Source organism: Pleuronectes platessa, chromosome 13, assembly GCF_947347685.1.
Source record: "Pleuronectes platessa chromosome 13, fPlePla1.1, whole genome shotgun sequence".
Taxonomy (NCBI): Eukaryota; Metazoa; Chordata; class Actinopteri; order Pleuronectiformes; family Pleuronectidae; genus Pleuronectes; species Pleuronectes platessa.
This window is the reverse complement of record NC_070638.1, coordinates 21908537-21934383: the sequence shown is the minus strand read 5'-3', so window position 1 is coordinate 21934383 and position 25847 is coordinate 21908537. Positions and strand designations below refer to the sequence as shown.

Sequence of the window (25847 nt, the reverse complement as noted above, 5' to 3'; positions counted from 1 at the left end):
TTTTTGGGCACTGGGACCAGGCAGGATGTTTTCCAGAGCACTGGCACTCTCTGAAGGTGTAGGCTCAGGTTGAAGAGGTGCTGGAGAACTCCACAGAGCTGGCTGGAACAGGCCTTCAGCACACGAGGGCTGATGCGGTCCGGCCCCGCAGCTTTCCTCGGTTTGAGCCTCTCCAGCTCTCTCCTCACCTGGCTGGCTGTGATGTGGAGTCCAGATTGGGGGGTGTGGGATGTCAGTGGTGGGTTTTAGGGTGGTGCAGAGATGTGTGTGTTGCAGGAGGTGGTGGGGGGTTGTTGCTCAGAGAAGCAGTAGAGGCAGTCATAGAGTCAGCGGAGGGTCCGCTGGGGGTGGGGGGGTTGGAGTTGAACCTATTGAAGAACGTGTTCAGCTCGTTCGCACGTCGTTCATCTCCAGCTGCTCCCCCATCTTTTCTTTCTGTAATGAGCAGTTAAATAAAAATGTGGGAAAGAATATTGTACAGTATCTAATATTGTGTTGGTCATATTTAAATCATTCATTTACTTTTTTAGGGGAGAAAAAGAGGATAAAATAAAAAAAATCGCATATTAAATCTTAATCGCAATATTTGGGGGGAAAATCGCAGCTAGATTATTTTCCCAAATTTTCACTTTACATTTACACTTACAGTTTAGTGCAATGTAATTATTTCCCTTGATAATTAAATGCCAGTGTGATAATACATGACAATTTAAAACCATACAAACTGTCATGGTTTACTGTATTTAATAGAGGAGGTTTTCTTAATAAAAATATGATCTGCCACACAAATGTGAAATTCAAGTAAAATGGTCTTATATTATATGGAAAAGTCTGTGTAAGACAAACTTGATTTAAGTCTGTGAACTTTGAGTGAGATGTCCACATGAAGGGGGCATGCAGTAAGTTCACAGTTCACACCAATTGAAAGAGATCAGGTTACACATGTAGGGCCTATTGCACTTCATGTAGGTGACAAATAAGGGTGGAGACAGTATTGAAGTAGAGCTGTCAGTCATGGCTGTCTCCAAGGGGACTGAGGCCATTCCCCATCCTCCCCCACAGTTTTGCATTAAGTGACTTGCAGTACAAGCGGCCGAGATGAGTTTTCTCAGAAGGGTGGCTGGCGTCTCCCTTAGGGATAGGGTGAGAAGCTCAGCCATCCGTGAGGAACTCGGACTAGAGCCGCTGCTCCTTTACTTAGAAAGGAGTCAGCTGAGGTGGTTCGGGCATCTGGTAAGGATGCCCACTGGGCGCCTTCCTTGGGAGGTGTTTCAGGCACGTCCAGTGGGGAGGAGACCTCGGGGAAGACCCAGGACTAGGTGGAGAGATTATATCTCAACACTGGCCTGGGGACGCCTCGGGATCCCCCGTCAGAGTTGGTCAATGTGGCCCGGGAAAGGGAAGTCTGGGGCCCCCTGCTTGAGCTGCTCCCCCCGCGACCCGACCCCGGATAAGCGGACGAAAATGAGATGAGATGAGATGAAACTTGCAGTCAGGACAGGAGAGACACTACTTGGATTAGGTTAAGAGAATGAGCACTAGAAAAAGGAGTGATGTTTGGTCTCATTTTGAAAGCATTTCTTCTACAAAAGCGAAATGCCAAATTTGCAACAAGCTTTTATCCATTCAAGGAGGAAGCACCTCCAACTTGAGAAGGCACGTTAAATGTGCACATCCAACTGTGCTCTTAGCACAAGTTAGAGGAGACAGTGATGATGGTACTGCGGCAGCAGGAGCTGCTTCCACCAGCAGCACCTCTTCAACTGGGCCTGCAACTGCTATGTTGACCATGTCCACAGCATCCACCTTTCCAGCAGCACTTACCACCACCCAAGCAGCAGTTAGGCCACGGAGGCCACAACAACAAACCTCAATGGGCAGCTTTGTTACAAGGCCAATGGATCCGTTAAGACAGAGTAAACTGGATGAGGCTCTGGTCAAAATGATTGCCTGTGATTTCCAGCCCCTTTCTGTGGTTGAGGACAAAGGCTTCAGGGAATATTCAAAGCTTCTGGACCCATCATACAGCCTACCAGGTAGAAAAACAATTTCCACAAAAATTCTACCAATGATGTATAAGAAACTCAGAACTGAGGTCATGGACAAAATCAAGTCTGCCATGGCTGTATGTCTCACAACAGACTGCTGGACCTCAATAACTACCACAAGTTACATGTCTGTGACTTGTCATTTCATGGAGGATTTTCAAGTGACCTCAAAACTCCTGGACTGTTTTGTCATGACAGAAAGACACACTGCTGGCAATCTTGCAACGGAGCTGACCAGGGTTAGTGAAGAATGGGGTGTAAAGGACAAAATTGTAGCCTGTGTCACAGACAATGCTGCCAACATTGTGTCAGCTGTGAGAGACCTTCACTGGGACCACACCCCCTGTTTTGCCCATGTTCTGAACCTTATTGTCAGAACTGCCCTGAAGATGGTCCAAAGCATATTGCAAAAGGTCAAAGCCATTGTTGAGTTTTTTCACAGGAGCACAGTGGCTTCAGAGAAGCTCAAGGCCACTCAGCAACAGATGGGACAGGAGCAATTACGCCTAAAGCAGGATGTGGCCACAAGGTGGAATTCAACATTCTACATGTTGAAAATAATCTTAGAGGTCAAAGATCCTGTCATCTCCACCCTGGCACTTGTGAATGCGTCTCTGCCAACCTTGTCCCTAGAAGAATGGGAAATTGTTAAAGAAACAGTGGACGTTATCAAGCCCTTTGAGGAGGTCACAACTGAAGTGAGCGCTGAGAGGTATGTAGATTAAGTGATCAACACCTATTTTAAATCAAGATTGCAAACTCATACCTGTTTTTTATGTATGTATTGGCTTTTTAATAATACATTGTATTAATTATATTTAAATTTTTTTTCATTTCTTTAGGTTTGTGACTGCCTCCAAAGTCATTTTAATGGCAAGAGGCCTTCAGAGGTGTGTTGCCCGCAATCAAAGGAATCCCTCCATCCATGAACCTGTTAAAGGTCTCGTGGACAGCCTGATGACAGAAATGTTGAAGAGGTTCAGTAAAGTGGAGTACATTGAGAAGCTTGCTGATGCTACCTGCTTGGACCAGAGGTTCAAAAAGCAAGCCTTTGTCAACAGCAAAGTAGCAGACGAAGTAGTGAAGAGATTGACATCAGCTGCAGCACGTGTTAACCCCCTCAATAGGGAGGAAGCCGAGGATCCACATTCTGCTACAGCTGCCAGTACAGGGGCCATGTTTTTGGAGGACTTTGATGAGAGGGTTGCAACCTTTAGGCCTTCTACTTCCACACCAACTGTCTCTACTAATGCCATGATGGAGATGCGGGCTTACCTTGCTGAGCCACTTTTACCCCGCACATCAGACCCTCTGGCATGGTGGATGAGGTGTTTAGGTGTTTACAAAAGCCTCAGTGAGGTCATGAAGACAAGACCGTGCATTGTGGCCACATCTGTGCCTTCTGAGAGAGTTTTCTCTAAAACCGGGCAGATAATTTCAGATCGGAGAAAAAGGCTCAGCCCATCCAAGGTCCGGGAGCTTGTTTTCTTAAATGCGAACCTGCCTTAGAGCAGGCCCTAAACAGCCGTTTTAGGGCCTTTACAGAACTTTCCTTTGGTTTTTAGTGTGATTTAATTACTGTTATTGTTATCTATGTGTGGCTGAATAGTGTGATTTAACTTAATTTTTATTTAACCTCATTTATGTATATATTTTGTTACAAATATCTTCTTGACAAACTTTTTTAACTTTAAAAAACCATACTGTTGTAAACTTGTCTATAATGTAAAGTGTGTTATTATTATATGCAAAGTGTAAATTATAAAAAAATAATGGTGCAATATTGGGATTTTGGGTTACAATAACAACATTTAACATCACATTTGATTAATATGTCATTTCATTCAAAGCGACACACTAACTTCTAGATGGCTTGCAAGTCACCTAGTGCAAAACTGTGGGGGAGGGTAGGGAAGGGCTACGGTCCCCTTGGAGACAGCCATGACTGACAACTTTTGTGTGGCAGATCATATTTTTTTAAAGAAAACCTCTATTAAACACAGTACAACAGGACAGTTTGTATGGTTTTAAATTGTCATTTATTATCACACTGGCATTTAATTATCATGGCAAACAATTACACTGCACTAAACTGTAAGTGAAAATGTAAAGTGAAATAACAAAACCAGTCAGTATGACTTGTGAACGAATATCATTCACGTCTTCCCAAAACAGCAGTCACGCGAAAGGGAATGAGGTAACTGTTTCCTCTTCTGAGCCTATGGAGGTCCCCCGGAAAATGATCCAAAGACTCGTACCCGGCAGATGAACGAATCGTTCACCTCCCGACCGTGTCTTCAGATTCTGCCAACAGAGTCTTCGGATCAGTGATTCGTTCATCTGCCGGATACGAGTCTTTGGATCATTTGTCACGTGACCTGCATCAGCCTATGCAACAGTCCCGATGCGCGGCCACGAAAAAAAAATGAACGAATCACTCTTTGAGAGGACTCGTTACTCCCGAGTCCTTGTAAAGATTCGTTCAAAACAAACGAATCGTTCACGACCGACACATCACTAGCCTCCACGTTCTGTGTTCATCTTTCAAAATGAATGCGCTGTCGATGTCTTCTAAAACAGACTCAATGGCAGCATCTACACATCTCAGCTCGCCAGCGGCAGGCATGTTTGTTGAAAACGAATTCAACCCAAGGGCACTTTGATGACGTGGTTGATTACGTTACCGTTGATCATCTGTCAATCATCGTATAAAGCCCGCCCTAACAATCTGATTGGCCCGGTCGGGCATAATTTTTCCTCAACGGAGCGACTACAGACCGAACTTCCCGACCAAAAATGTTGTGGGCGGGGTTCGTCTGGCATCCAGTCTACGGAGAGGGGGGTCCTATCTGTCCGTGTCCGTCAAAACAGGCCTTTACACTTGGATGTATTCCTCCTCAACCATGTCAAACTGTGTCAAATTGGTCTCAAGACATTTATAATGTAGGCATAAGCTTACTGTGAATTTTCATCAAATTACATATTAATGGCGTGGCATTAAAGTTCATCATCTCGCCGTGAAAAACAAAATTGCTGTAACTTCAGTGTTCTTGGTGCTATCTCACTCACACTACATGTGTGTATTAACATCCCCCCTTGAAGATATTCACATGGTTTTAAGGCCGTGTGGCCGTGGCGTGGAATAAAAGTTTGATTACACGCCATCAAACACAAGCTTCTGAATCTAAGACATATTGAGTCCAATCAAGTCTAAACGTGAGACAAGACTCGCGACCTAATGACATCAACAAAGACATCATGACTTAAAGCCACAGCGCCACCTGCTCGATGAAGATGAAGCCCTGCTACTCTAGATGATTAATGAACTAAATTCATATCATTGACGGATTTTTCTGTCAATGAATTATGGTCAAAAGAAAATCAGCGATGACGGAGCCTCAAATCTCGCTCTGCCTCCTCCACTGTGGAAATTTCATGGGATCTCGTTTGTCCTGGGTCAGATTCATAATTATGATAAACTGGTGCATGTCTGTCTATAGTTTTGAAGCCAAATTTTTGTCCAATACCATAATTATTAGGACATTTTGTCTGTTCCTCACAAATTCAAAGGACTGTTTGAAGGTTAAGAATTTGTTTTAAGGTTAGGGTTAGGTTTAGGTTAAGACCCGAACCGACTCATCTACCTGCTCTGTCCAGTCCGCAAAAAACTAAAACCTTAGAGCCCGTCCTTTGTGGACATGTGGTGCAGATGCCAATGTTGATAGTGGGGAATACAAAATCCAATGAACCAATATATTGGCAAATATACTTTATATGTAATACTTTTTGCAGATTTAAGACATTTCCAAACAGCAGTAATTGTGGATTCACAGTTTTATTTCATTGTCTTAAACAATGTGAGACAAAAGATTTATTTTACATTTTCACTGATTTCACAGAGAATAATAATACATTCAGGGGACTGCTGGAATCCACGATTATTAATCTAGATTTTTGCATTTTGTGATGAAATATGACTATTGAAAGGAAACATGTAAAAACTAGGGCTACGTTGTAGCACTAACGGGCCCGAGCACAGGCAATTTCAAGTCTGTTGCGGTCGGTGAAGAGAGAACGTTCAATGACCAAGCGCTTGTCTCTGCATTGCATGCATTTGCGCACTGCTGCAAGGATAAACGCTTCACTTCCTGTAGCCAGCAGGTCACACCGTGTGAGTGGACGTCAATCTTTTAATACATTTTTATCTCCATGTTGTTGTGATGACACTGCACTTAATTTTAGGTTGATCTGATGAAAGCTCTACAATAAGTACATCAAAGTAAAAGTGTGGAATATGGCCACCAAATCCAAAATGGCAGGCTTCCTGTATGGTTTAGCATATCTGTTCAAGAGACTTATTTCTTTGTCATGAAAAGACACATGTCCCTCTAGATTTTTGTAGATGTAGACCAATCGTAGTGCCAGGGCTTCCCTTTAGGGGGCGCTAGTCAGTTTTTTTGCCACACCCTTTCCTGACACCAATCTGAATATCTTCAAGCGGGGGTTGTAGATTGACACACATAGTTTGAGGGAGATGGACCCATGAACATCGAAGTTACAGCGATTTCGTGTGTCATGGCGAGCTGATGAACTTTGATGCCTCGCCACGGTCACACAGTATGACGAAATTTTTTTTTTTTATAACTTTAGATCTTCATCTTGTTGTGAAGAGACTCATCTAATTTTTAAGTTGATCTGACGAAGGCCCTACGACAAGTACATCAAAGTGTAAGACGTACCAAAAACAAGACATTTCCTGCTGCCACCAGGGGGCACTGTGATTTTAAGTCACGATTTCTGTGTAGATCGCTTCAGGTCGTGACTCTTGTCTTACATGTCTAGTTTGGAGTTGATTGGACCAAATATGTCTGAGATACAGAAGCTCGTGTTTTGATGGCGTTTCATCAAACTTTGGCGCCATGCCACGGTCAGACGGTATGACGAAAAGTGTTTTTTTTGATAACTTTAGATCTCCATTTTGTTGTGGATCTGATGAAAGCTCTACGACAAGTACATCAAAGTAAAAATATGGAATATGACCAAAATGGCCACTAAATCCAAGATGGCGGGCTTCCAGTTGCGTTTTTCATAATGCTCCTTGAGGCTTTTTTGTGCATCTGGTCATGATACACAACTATCCTCATTTTCGTGAGGATCGCTGAATGCTAAATGAGGGGCTTTTCCGTAGGTGGCGCTATTGAGCTATTTTGACACGCCCATTTCCAAATACTTCAGAATACATAAATTTACACACATTTCTAATTTACTGCACACTTTAGAAACTTTTTGAGCATGTTAAAGCCCTCAAAAAGCCAATTCATTTGACGAAAAAAAAAAAAATTATAATCATTTCAATTTCAATAGGGCCTCCCACCGATTTCGGTGCTCGGGCCCTAATAAAGAAATCAAGGAATAAATGGAATGTTCCGGAAGAAGAGAACTGTTTGGGGTGGCGTTTAGCCAGCTGGTAGAGCTGCTGACCCGAAGAGGAAAGCCTGTTAGACTCCAACCCGCGGCCATTTATGAGAGCAAGAGCTGGAGCAGTTACAAAAGTACAGCAATGCAAACAGGGAGAAGTTCAAAACTGAGCTCCAGGAGGAGAAGAGGATGCGGAACTCTCTCAAAGAAGAGCTTGAGAATATCAAAGCTTGTTATCATGAAGTCTGCCAAAGTCACACAACCAACCAGAAGAAGTTCAACACCGAGCTCCAGGAGGAGAAGAGGAAAAAGAATGATTTCCAAGAACAGCTGGAGAAGCTCAAAGCTTCCCACCACGAGGTCTGCCAAAGTGTTGCAACCAACCAGGAGAAGTTCAAGGAGGAGAAGAAGAAGAAGAAAGATTTCCAAGAAGAGCTGGAGAAGGTCAAAGCTTCTTATCACGAGGTCTATCAAAGTCATGAAACCAACCGGGAGAAGTTCAACAGCTATCTCCAGGAGGAGAAGGAGATGAACAATGTTATCCTTGAAAATCTGGAGAAGTTCAGGGTTACTGCTGATGATGTCTTCCAAAGACATTAACCTTATGTCTCCAGAACTGAGCTCACTTAGGAAGAGGTTCTCTCCAATGTCCTCCCTGATCCCAAACAATTTGATTTCAAAATGTCCTGACAAATTATAATGTCCTCACAATAAGCGGCAGTGGATGGCGGATCATGATCTTGCTGGCTGCTGACCATAGACTATTATTGCAGCAGGACTGCTTTATATATAGTATTGAAGTTATCCTTCAAAATGTTTACCCTCATCAATGCTGCTAAAAACTTGAATCTTGATGATGTTCTCCTCCACACCTGACATCTACTGCACTTCTGTCCGTCCTGGGAGAGGGATCCCTCACATGTGGCTCTCTCTGAGGTTTCTACGTATTTTTGCCCTGTTAAAAGGGTTTTTAGTAGTTTTTCCTTACTCTTGTTTAGGGTTAAGGACAGAGGATGTCACACCAATGTTAAAGCCCTATGAGACGAATTGTGATTTGTGAATATGGGGGCGTGTAATCAAAATTTGGTGCCACGCCACGGTCACACCGTTTGACGAATAATCGATCTTTTAATAACTTTTTATCTCTATCTTGTTGTGATGACACTGATCTCAATGTGAAGTTGATCAGATGAAACCCCTGATACAAGTATATCAAAGTAAAAATGTGGAATATGGCCAAAATGGCCACTTAATGCAAAAAACAGGCTTCCTATTGTGTTTTTCCAATTGCATCTAAAGACTTTTTTGTTTGTCTGGTCATGATACACCTGTGTATCTATTTTTGTGAAGATCGGTTAATGTAAACACGTTCCAGGGGTCTCGGGGGGGCACCATTGAGACAATTAACAAATTCTGCAGATTTTGGTAAGAGTTTGAGCATGTTAAAGCCCTCAAAAAGCCAAATAATTTCCCTGAATAATAGTAATAGTAATAATAAAGAAAAAAATAATTTCAAGTGGGAATATCCGACAAATCCGAGGTGCCTGGAATTCAGCATTAACACGAACCAACTATTGACGTCACGGTTGCCGTTGGCAGTTACTTGCCTCAGAAGTAATAGTTATATTTCACTTAATTGAACTCAGTGTCTTGGAGTCAATGGATGGTGAAACCAGTGGCGGATCTGGGAATTTTGTAAATCTGGGTCCTTAAAGGAGCCACACTTTACACAGAGGCCAATTATATGACCTAGATGCACCCATCTTCCAGTTTAAATGTGTCCGATCTGTCTCTCTGTGTCAGTCTGGCAATTTAAGCTGGATATCACCTTATTTTCCAACTCAAGATTTATATCAGGGCACCAGACATGATTTGGAGACGTAGAGGTACTTGGTTGGGAATCATGCAGCACGATCAGGAAATAAAGACAACAGGGTGGCACAGCAAACCCTGCAGGGTACATCCAGCTTGGATGTTTTTAACTTTAGTTCCTCAGTGTCTGAAGAGAGGAAACCATTTACCTGAGTCAATAATGGTTCTCAGTCACTGGTTCTCAGATCACTGTCTGATCTGCTTTGTCTGTAAATGCTTACGTGACAATCTGTTCAACATGCCATGACACATATGTTGCAGCTGGCATGTCTGGCAGGGGGATGGACTCAGGTTATATCAATGCATGGTCTTCACATGCTCTGCAATGGATGGGCCATTAGGCCGACAGCAGGAGAGCCCGTCTTCTACCTGAGGCCAGTAGTGCAACAGCAAACTTATCAGAAGTTTGTAGTGTGTGCAGATGGTAAACGGGCACCCATAGAGATACTGATGAAGACGTCTGACAGCAAACACTACAGCCAGACCTTCCTAATGTCCCTGAGAATAACCACTCTAGGCTCGTAGGAAAGAGAGACCAGAGCAGGAAAAAAGGTCAGATATGAAATTCCTATAAAAGTTTACAATGCTTAACAATGTCCAGAGTGTTACGATGCGGGTACTATACGTTACACCTGGTGCCTGAAACAAACCTCAGAACCTCTGTAGATCCAAGTTTCAAAATTAAGTCAAGTTTTTAGTTTATCTTTCATACTTCATTTAATCATGATCTCAATCAGACCTAGTCAAGTGGCTGTCACAGTCGCACCTCCTGCTGTTGTCATCCCACCTCTTCCATTCACCCATGTGGCCATGATAGGACAAGCAGCAGCCGATATCACAAGAAACCGCTCTGTTCACATGACAGAAAATTACCGTCCAGACGAGGACCATTAAACAATCATGCTGGGCAAGTATGCAGTGATAAAGTCTATATCCGGAGCATGCTCAGTGAGCTTTTACTTCTTTAATAGTAGTAACGTCAAAAAGCTAAAAAATCCAAGACAAGAGGTTTTGACTTAAAGCACCATTTGTGTGTTGACGTGAGGCCCAAACACAGAGGATACAGTTTGTCTGTATTAGTGTCGACATGCAGGGCATCCTCAATGTCCCTTAATCCCTTAATGTCCACCGCTCCAGTCAAAAGCAACAAGCAGAGTAGATGGTTCTCGTTCAAATACCTTTGCAGGCGTCACATTATGTTTCAAACTATGGATGTATTGATCATTTGGAAATAAAGCTGAGCTGGGAACTGTTTTTCAATGATCACCTTGAGTTGAAAGTGAACCTCTTCTCTGCAAACCCACTTTTCTTTTCTGTCAAACTGTTATTGAGGCTTCTTTTATTCAAGTCATATTCATTCTTTTTGCAAATAAAAAACTCTCCAGAACGTATTTGGATTTGAGTTCTCAATGAAGTTCCCCGCTCCCTGACCCACACTGCTGTATCTTTATGTTTAACCTGCTTTTCTAAATCGTTCTATCCTGCAGGTTGAATACTAAATGCTGACAACGTCACTGTCTTCCCCTGGTCTTTTCTTACATTCCATACTACCTAATGTTGTATTATTGATGTGATTGTGTTATGATATTTTTGAGTTGTGTGTGCAACAAGCTGCTCCAGACAAATTGCCCCCCGTGGGATTGATGAAGTTGTTTGTATCGTATTTTGTTGTACAGATGGATGCCCTGCAGCACATTATCCACACTACTCTGGAAGACGCCCCTAACACCAGGAAGTTCTAAATAAACAAATCGTTGTGTGAGTGTTTGGGATCACTTATTCTGTCTACTGGTTGGTACAGCGCCGGACTCTGAATGTCTTACCCCAGAAATGGGTTGCACTTCAACCTGAAGCCATGGGTATTGCTCTCCCACCTTATTTACTGTCAATCTGCAGTCACCACAAAAATGCATACATGACACAGACACTTTTAGGACAGCTACAACGGAGGCTTCCCACTTGGCAAATTCAGCCTCAACTCCAACTGCTCCTCTGCTTGGTTCTCTAAGACACAGGGCACAGGTCTGAGCTAATAAAAGTTTGACATATCCCCCCAGATAAAGGGTTTGCCTTTCTGGTTTTCGACATCAAAAATGTGTCAGAAACTGAGTAGCCCTCTCACCTCGCCGTCTTGGTGGTGTTTTGCACGATGTGAACATAGTTCCCAGCATGTAAAAAACATTACGTAAACAAACATTATGGCTATTTACTTGCCAACGCAGTTGTTCAATGTACATTGTAGCCGTCGCACAGAAAAGTGCAGCGTAAGATTTAGTGAGGGAGCAGACCATCAACATATAAGCACTAATGGCACTACATACTGTACAGCCCAAAATCATTAGCCTTGCTTTGTACACACATCACTGCTTTTCATACTGTGTAAGCTGTCCATGCAATGCTTAATGGAAACACAGAAAAAGAGAGATGTCTAATATCAGAAAGGTCCCTTATCGGCATAAACACAAATTGATATGATTGAACGCAGGCAAAGTGAGTCAACGAAACCACATTGCAGTTCGTCAATGCATACGGTTACTCAATTCATAGTGAATGAGGGGCGTTTCCGTTAAAGCCTCCGACATGGTGTGACTTCTCGGGTAGGTTGAGTGAGGGAGCAGACCTCCAATATATAAGCAACTAATGGCACCACATACTGCACATCCAAAAATCATTACCTCTGCTGATGACTTTTCCTCCATTCAGGATATGTGATTGCTTCCCTCTGACTTTGTTCTTGCTGAAACTTCTGAGCTTGATGACCACAAACTTCTGATTGAATTTTTCAAGTGAGAGCACTGTGAGTAGCAGATGACATTTCTGACATGGCTCTGCATGGAGCGAGTCTTAACCTCTGTCATAGACTATAATTTCCCACTCTGTGGACGACTTACTTCGTCGTCCACGGCGCAATCGAAATACCTGACGAAAGTAAACAAAACGCGACTCCAGTTGGATTTTCACTGTGCTGAGTAATTTTCTGCCTGTGCTGTGAATAGAGAGGCGTCTCAATACACGTTGATCTCCAGAACCAAGTTTAATCATCTCTTTTTAAAAGACTTTAGTCTGCTTTCTCTACCACTTATTTACCCTTATGGCGGAGGTTATGGGAGCACATTCTTTATTAGTAATGCAATTATAGACCCTGGCCCTGGTAAACAAATGATAAAGATTCTCATTCACTGAGAAACACACACACACACTGAATGTATTAAACATGATTCTCAGCAGGAATCCAGCTACTGTGGTTGAGAATCGAGTTGAAAACTATTAAAGTGCGTGGTGTGTAAATCATATAACAATAACAAAGTTTAAAAAAGTAGATATATAGTAAAGCTATAAAGGACTCTTTACTACAACAAAGCAGATAAAACACATCTCCGTTCATCGATGACGTCATCTGCATATTCTACTCCAAAACATATCTGCCTGAACATAATTCAGTGAGCTGTCAGGATCACAGTAAAGAATGTGGCTGAAACAAGTCACTGAAAGTATGCTGGCATGTTGTCATGATGAAAACTGTTTACACAAACTGTCATCTTTACTTCTATGAAGACTTGTGTGAGGGCCTGAGATAGGATTATTGAGGCCTGTGCATTTACTCTGAAAACTAAAAAATGTTTTGACTGCCAAGTGCATACATATTTAGAATATAACTAACTATTCATTAAAGAGGAAATATTTATAATGCCTCTGTTGTTTTTTCATTCACTATAGTGATACAATGATCACGGAGAACACCTGAGTCTGATCAATTTTTTATAGACCTGCATACATTTTTCCTCCTACAGCCAGAGCCGGATTAACGCAAAGGCAAACTAGGCACGTGCCTAGGGCCTGATTGGCAGGGAGGGGCAGACAGAGGGACCAAAAAAAATAAAATAAAATAAAATAAAATAAAAATATACAAATATCCTATCTACAATTTATTTCAGTTTTAATATATCAATATTTATTAATTAACTAAAAATAGTGACGTTGTTTATCTCTTAACGTTACGTTACGTGACGTCACATTAACGCCAGTCAGTTAAGTCCAGTGCGGAGGTCCGCCGGTCAGGACTAAGCGGGACAATTAAGCTAGCAGGCAGGCAGCCAGGTCGTTTTTTGAGTAGGCTAACATTCAAGATGCTTTCAGGTGCAGCAAAACGTAAAAAGAAGAAAAATGAAGAGGAACAAAAGAAGAGACAGCGGGGGGCTATACAGAAGTTTCTGTCGGGCAGCCGCCCGACAGCTGTAAACCTGCTAGTGTTAGCAGAGCCAGAGGCCGAGCCCGAAGACGCAGCGGAAGACGCAGCGGAAGACGCTTCGGCGCCTTCAACATCAGCGCCATCACAGGAGAATGACAAAATGATGGAAGAACAGCAGCCGGCCAGAAAAAGTGAGCCCAATATAGTTTTGACGGAGCCTCTAGACCCGGAAAGGGTATTGACAAGCTATCCATCTGATCCTGCAAAGTGGGACCAAATTGACGACAGGATGCGGATGCGTGAGTACTTTGCACTAAACCATCCCTGTCAAAATATTGGAGATTTCTCTGCATCACAGAGAAAATATGGAGACATTAACCGAAGCTTAACTAAGGAACATTTCTTTAGAAAAAAGCTAAATGGAGAAACCCTGTCAAGAAGATGGTTAGTGTACTCACCGTCTACTGGCACTGTATTCTGTTACTGCTGCAAGTTGTTCAGTATAAGAGACAATCAATTTGTCACTGGATTTAATGACTGGAAAAACTGTGCTAATCGCTTGCATGAACATGAGAATGGTATGGATCATCGCACTGCTGTGCTGAGTCTATCATCACTTGGAAATAAAAATGCTCGCATAGATTCAAACATAGTACAGCAACAGGAGTCTGAGAGAGCATACTGGCTCAACATTCTGAAACGTATAGTGGCAACTATTCAGTTTCTTTCTTCGCGAGGACTGCCCTTCCGTGGGGACGATGAGGTAGTAGGATCACCCCACAATGGGAACTTTTTGGGCTGCTTGGAGTTAATTAGTCGCTTTGATCCACTACTGTCAGAACATCTAGCCAGATACGGAAACAAGGGCAGGGGAAATACCAGTTACCTGTCCTCTACAGTTTGTGATGAGTTTATTCAGCTGATGGCTGAGAAGGTTCTGCATGCTATTGTAAAAGAAGTTAAAGATGGCAAGTATTTCTCCATCATTGTGGACTCAACACCTGACATCACACATGTTGATCAGCTCTCTTTGATCATTCGCTATGTCCTGAAGAAAAGTGGGGAGCCTGTCGAGAGATTTTTGGAGTTCATACCACTACATGGTCATACTGCAGAACACATGGAGGAAACACTCAAATCTGAGTTAAAAGAACTGGACATTGATTTGATGGACTGTCGTGGGCAGAGCTATGACAATGCAAGTAATATGGCAGGGAAATATTCTGGACTGCAGGCAAGAATAAAAAATAAAAATCCTAATGCTGACTTCATACCATGTTCTGCACATTCTCTTAATTTAGTTGGTGCATGTGCAGCAGAATGTTGCCTAGAAGCAGTTTCATTTTTTGGCTTCATTCAAAATCTCTACAACTTTTTCTCAGCTTCAACTCGGCGGTGGGAGATTTTAACAGCCCACCTCACAAAATGCGAGCGAGGTCTGACACTGAAGAGCCTTTCCGGCACAAGGTGGTCTGCGAGAGCTGATGCAACAAAAGCTCTGAGATTTGGCTACAAAGCTATTCAAGATGCTTTGAATGAAATCAAAGTTGACCATGGAACCCCCAGAGCTGCTCAATATGAGGCGTGTCAATTAATAACAGTGATGGACACCCTTGAAACTGCAGTTATGACAGTAGTGTGGGATGACCTGCTGAGAAGAATCAATTTAACCAGCAATGCATTGCAGCAGGTACAAATTGATGTATGTACTGTTCCTATTCTGTACAGTTCACTCATAGAGTTCATAGGACAAGCCAGAAATGATTTTGATGTCTATGAAGCAGAGGCCAAAACCTTCACAGCAACAGAGGGATACAAAGCAGATAGCCAAAGAAGACGAGTGAAGAAAGTTTTGTTCGGTGAGTCTGCAGGTCCAGAGGTGCAGCGCTCAGGCCGTGAAGCATTCCTGATTGACTCACATTATGTCATCTGTGACTGCTTGTCACAAGAATTGAAACGACGCAAAGACGCATACAAAAATGTGGAGGAGAAATTTGGTTTCCTTACTAAAACGAAATCAATGGACATTGAACAAATCCATGCAGCCACAGAAAAGCTGAAGAAAATATACCCTGCAAAATGCAATAGCTTACAACATTTATCTGATTTGCTCTGTTTACATAGCAATGCTGACACCTATTGGTGATTTACTGGTACTACTGCCTTAACAATGACACTCGCAATGGATAGGACAAGGATAATTTAATAGCATTTAATAGAGCCATGTAATAACGTATAAATCATAAAAATCAAAAAATAGTCTGTTTAATGTACGACACATCCAAAGACTACGCTATGTAAAATGTGAATTAACTTCTTATTAGTAACTTGGGTAAGTTTCAGATTTCAATTCATAAATAACATCAATGGAGGGGGGCCCAAAAAATACAGTCTGCCTAGTGTAGTCCATTTATTTAATCCGGCTCTGCCTACAGCAGTGGTTCACTCCCCTGTATTCACTTCATAGCACATGTCAGGGGAAGATGTGAAAAAGGAAATTACTCCCAGTACTTTCCAGGTCTCTTCAAGTAAATCCTTCAGCATCAGAACTTAAAAGCAGATGTCAAAGCTCAGAGGAAAGCTTGTGTGATTTGTGGATATCCACCTGCTTATGTGTCAGAAGAGCAAAGCATCCTCTTTCAACAAAAACACATTTCATGTTGCATGCCTGGGCTATAATATACAACTCGCGGCTATATTCTCATTACGAGTTTCCATAGTTAGAGCCATCATCGTGTCATAGCATATTATCTTATTGTAAGGCCTGTATGTTTTTGTCAGGTACTCTTATAAAAATGTATTAATGCGTCAAGGAGGCATCAACACAGGAACACACAAGACATATCTCAGATAGTGTTATTTATGTGTGGGTTCTTCAAGCAATGACAAAAAGCTGGTAGCATGTTCATACATAAACAATATGAAGATATAACACAACAGCACTGCAACACGTTCTGCTTAAATGGAGCCAGTAATGATTAATTTATGTACATTGACACATACTTTGGTAAACATACACTTGTAAGCACTTTATTATTAGTGTTATTTAATCAGCCAATGTGACGGAAGTCAATCCATCCAGCTCATCCTTCGGTGGTAGCGGGAGGGGCTGGAGCCAGACCCTGATGACATTGGGAAGAAGGTGGGATTACACCCTGGACAAGTCGGCAGCTTTACATAGGGCCAACACTGAGACAAACAACTCACACAAATGAAAACATATTCTATATCCTTGGCAGAGCTACTTGTTAAATATATTATCTAGTTGGGCCCTTTTCCTCTGCAGTGGTTTAATGGATCAACTGTCATTCTTGATACGTCCAACTCTTTTGTTTTTGAAGAACCTTAGTTAACACTCTTTGGTCTAAACCAGGGGTGTCCATCTTCGACTTCGACCAACCATCCACTTTTAATTGGCCCGTATCAAAGTCTAAAAATATAATGGACTATGGCCCACTGTATTGAACTTCTTAGTTTGAACACTAGGTGGCACCAAACTTACTCCTGACCTGCCAGCTGTCCCTCAGACCAGTGGTCCCCAACCTTTTTTGCTCCACAGACCGGTTTAATGTAGGCATTATTTTCACGGACCGGCCTTCAAGGTGTTGCAGATAAATACAGTGTAGCCGAGCGTTTAGTTGTATCGAATAAGCCAAAAGAAAACAGGAGAGGGTCATCAACTCGGGACATAGCACCCGTTTATTACCCGTCACATTTCAACAACACTCCTCACAGAACATCCTTCCGGTAAACCCCCTCTTCAAAATAAAAGTCACTAAATAAAATAGCTTACATACCCCCCCTAACAAAAGAAATGTCCCCGTTTCTAATCACTAACAATATCAATACACAAAAGTAATAATAACAGCCATAGCACAAACAAAATGTACACATATGCACATTTATATTTATATATATACATATACGCATGATACCTTGTACCACATACACCCGGACCACAAAAAATACGATACGTGGCGGCAGCGGCGGTTACCAACATGAACGTAATTTACCTGCATTTGATTGATTTAGTTTTGTTCCTTTCTTTTCCTGACCATTGTAACTGGCTGTTACTGGCAGGCGTTCTCTTCTGCTATCATTAAGCTTTCAGTCAACAACCTGGTGTGCAACAAGGTTCAATACTTGGTCCAGATTTGCTCTCCTCCGTTGGCTGCATTATGTATTGCTTTCATAATTCCGAACATATTAATAGAAATAACTCTTTGAAGCTAGAGGAGTGAAGCCAATATGTTGTTTTTCTTGATGAGCCGAGATTTGGAACTCACACATTTTCACATTCATTTATTGGTTATGTATGTAATTATTTAATTCAACTTTTTTGCAGGGGCATATATATAAATAATATTGTAAGACAAGCTGAGATGTACTTTTTCGATTTTTTCAATAGTTTTGTGGTGTGGATCCGGCCACAGGCTGCATCTATTTCTTGCTTCATAAATACCACTCCCACATTTCTGTCAGTGTAACACAGAGGAATGAGGAGACTGGATGTGTAAATACAGGGGGAGGAGGAGGAGTAACCAGCACTCCAGCTCTTTGAGCTGCCACTAATACTGACAGACAGGACTGTAAATGCCAGAACACATGTGTAATACAGACATGTTTATGAAGCATGGTCCACAGCACTGCACTTCAAGTCATTAGAACCATGACCAAAGAAGAGAGCAACTTTGCTTCCCTAATACCAGTTATCACAGAATGTATTTCTGGACCTAATACACACCGCTGCATTATAAACTGTGGGGGAGTCATCTCCACCCACACTTATAGCACTTGCCCGTTTAGATATTTCATTTTGACAAACATGGGTACAATAAGAGTCATTACAAAGATTCCAATCGTCAGCAGTAATACCACGTTTACAAAGTCACCACTTGCCAAATTACCGGAACGAGGCAGTACAACACCATAGGAAGCATATTATTCACATCATGCAACAACAGCTTAAGTGGATATATAGATGAGATTTCTCCTTGTTTTTGACACACAACATGATGCAAAACAGGAAAAAACAAAAATGAATAGAAATATCTCAGGATGAAGATGAGCCTTACATGGAGAAGACCCTGACAAGTATGTCAAGAGAGGTTTTGGTGGGAGCCAACACTAGTGGCAGAAACTTGGACTATGGGCAGAAAAGGTCTCTGGTTCGTCTCTGGTTCAACTCCATGGAGAAAAAAAAAAAAGACGAACCTGGATTGATCTGTCCAAAAATCCAAGAGGATTGTCCCTACCATGTCTAGTGCCCCTGAGCAAGGCACCTTACTCCCCCAACATCTGCTCCCCGGGCACCGTACATGGTTGCTCACTGCTCTGTGTGTCCTGCACCAGATGGGTTAAAAGCAGAGGTTAAATTTCCCTAAAATTGCATGAGTGTGCCTGTGCATGTGTTTTGGATAAATAAATGTATCTTAATCTTAATCTTAATATCGATGTGCTATAAACGTAAACATGTGATCTCTGAAGTGAAATATTGTTAATATATCGTGTGTCTCTGAGCGGTGAATCTCCTGCTGTGCTGTTTATATGTCAAAGGGAAAGTCCAGACCTCATTGTTTGGCCTTCTGCAGAGTTGTCTAAAAACAGCTTAAGATACAAACTTACAAAACTTACAAGGTGAAGACAATACCGGCTCCGCTGATGATGGTGAAAAGAAATGAGGGAAAGGATGACTGCAAAGATGGTCTGACCAAGAGCAGACTCAGATACTGAGCTAGTGGCCCAAAATGATCTATATTTATATTTTAATAAAAAGCCCATCTAATAGCTATAGTATTTGTGACAGGAGCAAAAGGCTCAGGTCAGGCTAATGGATGGATGGGTCAGTAACAATTCAATTTGACCATGAAATAGTTATTTACTTGTTTCAACAGAGATGTCCTCATTCAGCTGCCATTCCAAGTCATTTAGCAAAGACGCAGTCATTCCATTATCTTAACCACCATATTTAATATGAACCAACAACCATGGAGATAATGTGTTCTGCTGATTTCTGGAGGTTGCTGGGATCACAGATAAACCTCCAAACAACTCTTGGCAGGAAAAAAAGATTGTCAAATATTTAAAAAAAATCTAAAGTTATTTATTTTCCTAAACACATTGAAGTCAGAGATATGAAAATAAAGGAAATAAATGTTAGGGTTAGTGATAATAGAAGGTTGTAGAGAATTGCAAGTGGGCTCTACCCCCACTAATGCAAGCACTCCCAATCGATTGGTACCATACCCAACCTCCTCTACCTTCGGAAGGGAAAAACCCATTTGTGAAGGGTGAGGTTTAGGGTTAATGATAAAATAAGGTTGTAGAGACTTGCAAGTAGGCTCTACCCCCACTACTGCGGGCACTCCCGATCGTATGGTACCATCCCCTAGCTTCTACGACCTTCGGAAGGGAAAAAGCCAAATTGTGAAGGGTTAGGGTAAGGGTAAGGTTCAGTCTACATCCAGGACATGGTCAACTCTTACACCCCCAGCCCATTCACTCTGCTCTGCTTCGGCCAAACACTCAAAATCACGACTGTTGGCTGTCATAGCTCCTAAATGGTGGAATAAGCTCCCCATCGACATCTGGTCGTCAGAAAGTATACAGATCTTCCGCCGCAAACTAAAAACGCACCTCTTCCGACCATACCTTGAATAAAATTTTGAACTAACAATTTAGTGGCACTTAAATGGTACTTACTTATAGCACTTTGTAGTTTAGCTTTTTTTTGAAGAAATTGGACTTGTTGTTCTGGGTTTGTACCCTCATGGTTGAAAGCACTTATTGCAAGTCGCTTTGGATGAACGCGTCAGCCAAATGAAATGTAATGGTACTATATGTCAATGTGCTACCAGTACTGTTTATGTTAATATAATAACATATGATATGAAGCCATATCACCCAGGTAAGCTTTATGATCATAAAGATATGCAAATGGCATACAAACTTTTGTATGTGGATGAAAAGTCTTAAAATAAAGCATATACATATTTACAATTACGTGACGCAAACTATGATCATAACATTGTGAATCAAGCTGTGGTGTAAGCGGCACAAACAGCCCAACAAACAGTTTTGTATCACAAGGACTCAACCTCAAGAATGACCGGTTACTGCTCATGAAGTAGGTAAGGTTCACCAATTTAATTTCCCCCTTCGTATATGCAGTGCATGGAAAGTGCAGACTTGATGCCGCCGACCATCTTCCCCATCTCCTGACTTGCAAAGCAAATCTTTTGTGGCAGGACTAAAGTAAGCAGCATCAGAGTGTGTTCCAGACCACACGGCACAGGAAGTGCTACTGAAACATTTAAAAACCAGCACGTAATGTTCTACTGGATCTGACACATGTGACAAAGGAAATGAAAATGTGGTCCACTTACCTTTGCGTTTCAGCAGCCGAGAGAATTAAATAGGCTTATAGCTGTTTTTTTAACCAACTTGGAGTTTTATGGGGTTTTTTTAATCATTAAAAGTTGTATTTTTAATCGTCCAGGGGGTTATCTGCCTGAGGCCTTCATTTTTTCTAAACAACTTGTTTTAAAACCGGAAGGACTCTCTGTGTGTCTTACAACTAAAACTCTGGGTTTTAGTTGTAAGACTAAAAAGAGTTAAATCCCCCCCCCCCCCCCCCCCCCCCGTTCTTCCCCTTTTTTTTTGGCTAACTCTTGTGTGATTTGTTTTTTTTATACGACGGAAAACTAACACTTTGGACAGATTATTTTTCTTCTCTGTGTGCTTTTTATTAAACTCAAACGGGGCTCTTGGAGCTCCATGTCCACAATTATCCCCACCAGGCACCAGGAACGACACAAAAACATCTGTTGTGCGGGCCCGGAGCTTCCAAGTGAAAACAACAGCTTCCCAGCTCCAACCCGGTAGGACCAAGGACCAAGCCACACAACCCTTGTTGTTTTGTTTCGGTAAGTGACATTTAAGCTAGGTGGCGTTAGCCTCATAGCAATCAGTGCCCGGCTTGCCGGCCGGCGTCGTCGGCAGCCGCAGCCGGCTGCTTGGTGACAGGTTGGTCCCCGGCAGCTCACTGCGAGGCTGGCGATGGTCCCGCTGACTTCACACACCTGAGAGCCGGACACGTCTCACCGGCTCAAGGTTCCCGACGTCTGCAGGGTATGTCTCATTTTCATCATTGATCATTATCGATCTGTGACAAATCTCCAGCCTGTGTGTCCCCTGTGTGTGTCCCGCTACGGTTAGCAGCAGCGGGCTAACGTAGGGTGACCAGATTTGAGTTTGTAAAAAAGAGGACACTTCGTCGCGGGGGGGGGGGGGTTGTTGGCGTGGGGAGGTGTAGTGTATAGCATGCCGCACCATGTGAATGCATACAAATGTCACAAATGAAATGACAAAAATGACACAAATGACTATATGAACATCTATTTATTGAACTTTAACAAAATTGCAAAGTGCAAATGTAAAACAAATCTTTTTTGTGGCATTTAAATGTGTCAATAATGATAACAAATAAAACATTCTAAATAATAAATTCTTTATCTGGCCACATTTTAAAATAAGAAAATTAAGAAACTTTTCAGTCCTCCTCATATATTAAAGCAATAATGATAACAAATACAATATTCCAAATAAAAAATTACTTATATGGCCACATATTAAAATAAGAAAATTAAGACACTTTTCAGTCCTCCTCATGTGGTTGGCCATATTTCTCTGAAGACTGAATCTTACCCAGGAGTTGGCGATTGCCTATCAAATAGGTATGTTAGTCCTTGCAGGTCATGTTTTTGAAATTGTACTGGGTGCACAGAATCCCCTTCAGTGATTCAACAGACAACTGATTCCTCTCCTTGGTCCATTGGGCTTGCATCAGTGAAAAAATTTGCTCGACATTTGCATTGTGAGCAGGTATTGCAAAAAAAAACTGTGCAATCTTGAGCAGCTCTGAATAAAAATCTACACTTTGGGATTTTTCCAAGAATTTGGTCCACCTCTGGTGTGCTTGAAGTTCACTGAATTCTTCATCGCTGTTACTTCTCTCAATGAATCTCTTAAGATTGGTGACCTGATCGAAGCACTTTGCATCATCAATTGCCACCCCCCGTTTTCAGCTAGGTGCCTGATACAGCCCTCAACATCATTCCAGTCAGGTATCTCACTCAGATCCATCCACATGAAAGTGGAGAACTCCTCCATGGGCGCCATCCATCTCTCCAAGTAACCAAGACACGCACTGTACAGGCCCTGTACTTCAGCACTGAAATGGTCACACCTTTGACCAAATCCATTCTTTTGCTTTTGTGCCAGCATGCCCTTGACTTTAAGAGGCATGACGTTGTTTGTCTTCCGTTCATGAAGCATGGTGTGGACCTTGTCAAGAATTTTTTTAATTTCCACAACTGAATTGTTCTCCCTCTCCGTCTCCTGAATGTGCGTCTGAAATATACACATGAGAGAATGCATTTGCCATAGGTAAATCTCGCTGAACTCATCTTCAAAAAACTTTTTGAGCAGCATGGGTGGTTTTTCCTGAGACAAAAAGAAGGCTTTCAAGGCTGGATACATCTGCAGCAATCTCTCGATACCTGGGAATAATGAAAGCCACCGTGTCTTGCTGTGAGAGAGGAGAGTTCTGTACTCCACATCAGCAAACTCACAGTACTCCTTCAGGTTCTCTGTGCGCACAGTATAGATATGAAAATGTTGATACATTTTAAATATGATGTTCTCAATGTCAACATCCAGTGTGTCTGCTCCATGGTGAACACAATTGTTGAGAATGTGTGCTGGACAGCCCACACCAATTAAAGATTTGTTCTGCAAGGACTTTTTTAAGTTGGCAAAAACATTCCTCCCTTCCTCAGGACGCCGGATTCCCCCAAAGTTGGTATTGCAGTTGTCTCCTGTAAATGCAATACATTTCGAAAATATCCCTTTTTTCTCCAGTGTTTCTCGGATGTATTCTGTAATGGTGTCAGCTGATTCATTTGGGGTGCTTTTAATTTCAATTAATTTACTTTGCAGACCACCATTCTTCCAATCAAAATATTGAATGAGCAGAGGGAATATTTTCTCAGCTCCATGATTGCTGCCATCAGTAGACACGCCACAGTAGGGGATTTCTTCGAGTGCTTTCAGAGCAACTTCGACAGAATGTGGGGCTATCACGGCATTAACAATGGCTTCTGTCTTGGTGCGAGCACTTGAGATTTTTTGAGCTGTCACCGAATCTGGGGAAATCTTTCTTAGCAAACCAGATGTGCAGTCCATTGATCTGTAGCTGTTGTGATGCTTTATTGTGTGAAAAGCGAGGGTACCCTCTGCAGCCGTAACAGAAGTGTCGGTTTTACTCACAAAAAAGTCTATCACTTTACTCGACGAGCTCTCTCCTCTTGCTGCAGTTTTGTGTTTTGCAGAGTGTACGTGAGCTTCCAAATCGCTGCCACCTTTATTTGCCACTGACACATGGGTATTTTTTCATATCGTTTCATGTCATTTGGATTGCGTAATGCCCCAGCGACATTTCAGAGATTAATGAATCGTGTTGTGGCTGGGCTGTAAGGGGTAACTGTTTATTTGGATGATGTGGTTACTCTAAGTAATACCTGGTCATCACATCTGGAGCGCTTGCGACTGCTCCTCGCGCAAAAAAAACTACTACGCTGACAAACTTTGTCAGGGTAGTAGTTTTTTTTTCACTTTTACAGGCTAAATAAATTGACGGTGTAATTAAATCCACTTTAGTCGATGTATGTAGTGTTTATATTTTTGACTGAATTTTGTTTATGTCTATTGTGTACACATCTGGTGAGGGGTAGTTGTTGGGACAGGTGAAAACCTGGGGGTTTCCATCTTTTTAGGGGGAGGGTGTGATGGCCTGCTGGCCTGTGCTGTTCCATGCCCTGTATCTAACCGTCTGTTGGTGCCCTCTGGTCTCTGTGGGCAGTTTGGCTGATTGGAGGTGATGAGCCTTAATCGTGTGCACCTGGCACGCAGGTTCACCTGACTCGTTAAAAGCTCTGGCTCCTCCTTCTTCAGGGGATTCGACCTGCAGCAGACACTGCCTAAGCCGCGGGTCTTGGCCAGCATCGGCGTGTTGTGCTGATCATTTGTTTTGGCTTTGTGCGTTGTCATTTGGATTTGATGCAGACGTTTTGTTTACGTGTTTTGGTTGGATAATTGCACCGCTCGAAATCTACAATAAAACCATTGTTGTACATGGTAAAACCTACTCTGTCCGCTCTTTTATGTCATTTCTACCCTGGGTGTGACAAGCTCTACATCCAACATCCTTAACCTAACTAAATTATTTACCCCAGCCACACACCAAATCCATCTATTGGAAAGGGGTCTTTCATTCATCCCACGCCCGACACAATATGACTGGGAGGAACTTCATAGGGACCTACATCAGTACAACAGACGATTAAAGATTATAATATAGATCATTTAAATCATCCCAAGAATAACATAATTGTTTATAACACACTACTAGTTTGGCGTGACGTGAGGAAATACCAGAATATTCCTCCTGTCTTCTCTTTCCGATCTCCCCTGGCTCTGAATCCAGATTTACCAGCACAGATTAGGTGTATTGGTCTTGATGGAGTGGGCATCTAAGGGCTTATCTAACTTTAAGGACCTGTTGGACTCCGACTCTGTTAAACCATTTGAGCAAATCACGGCTGATTTTAATATTCCTCACAAAGACTTTTATAAGTATCTCCAAATTCGTCACTTTATATATTTTTCTGAGGACAGGCAAGATTCACATGTGACTGTCAGAGTTGGAAAACACAATAATTTTGGCTAAGTCTACCAAAAAACTGATATCAAAGATTTATGTTTCTTTATTTTGAATCTTCAGGTTATGACTCTTTGAAGCCGTTATGGGAGCGCGACCTGGAGGGGACGTTTAAACCTATAGACTGGGACAAGATCTTGAGTGGGGTTTTCCCTAAATGTACCTCAATTTCCATACATGAACAGAACTTGAATTTTTGTTTTAGAACCTATTACACACCTGTTCGCCTCCAGAGAATGTTCCCTGACCCCTCTAACCTTTGTTTTAAATGTAAAATACACAAAGGTACATTTATTCACTTGTTTTGGTCATGCGACCGTATCCAGACTTTCTGGAAGGGGGAACAATCTGTAATTCAGGAGGTCAAGGGTAAAATATTTTTGCTGACTTCTTCTTTTTGTCTCCTCAGTCATACCCTAGACAATCTCTTTGATGCGGACACCAAATCTTTGTTGATAATTCTTTTATTTCTGGGTAAAAAATGTATTTTGCTGAGGTGGTCAACTCCCCAGGTCCCTACAGTCGACATGTGGATATCACA

The 25847-nt window shown here is 42.1% G+C and overlaps 1 protein-coding gene across 1 annotated transcript in view; it reads left to right on the top strand.

Moving 5' to 3' along the window:
• The window catches only part of LOC128455246 (NACHT, LRR and PYD domains-containing protein 6-like), a 42172-nt gene that overhangs the window by 6767 nt on the left and 9558 nt on the right, over positions 1-25847 (top strand). Inside the window, 2 exon segments of the mRNA XM_053438929.1 lie at positions 2425-2760; positions 2891-3402. Coding sequence (XP_053294904.1) covers positions 2425-2760; positions 2891-3402 — 848 coding nt within the window.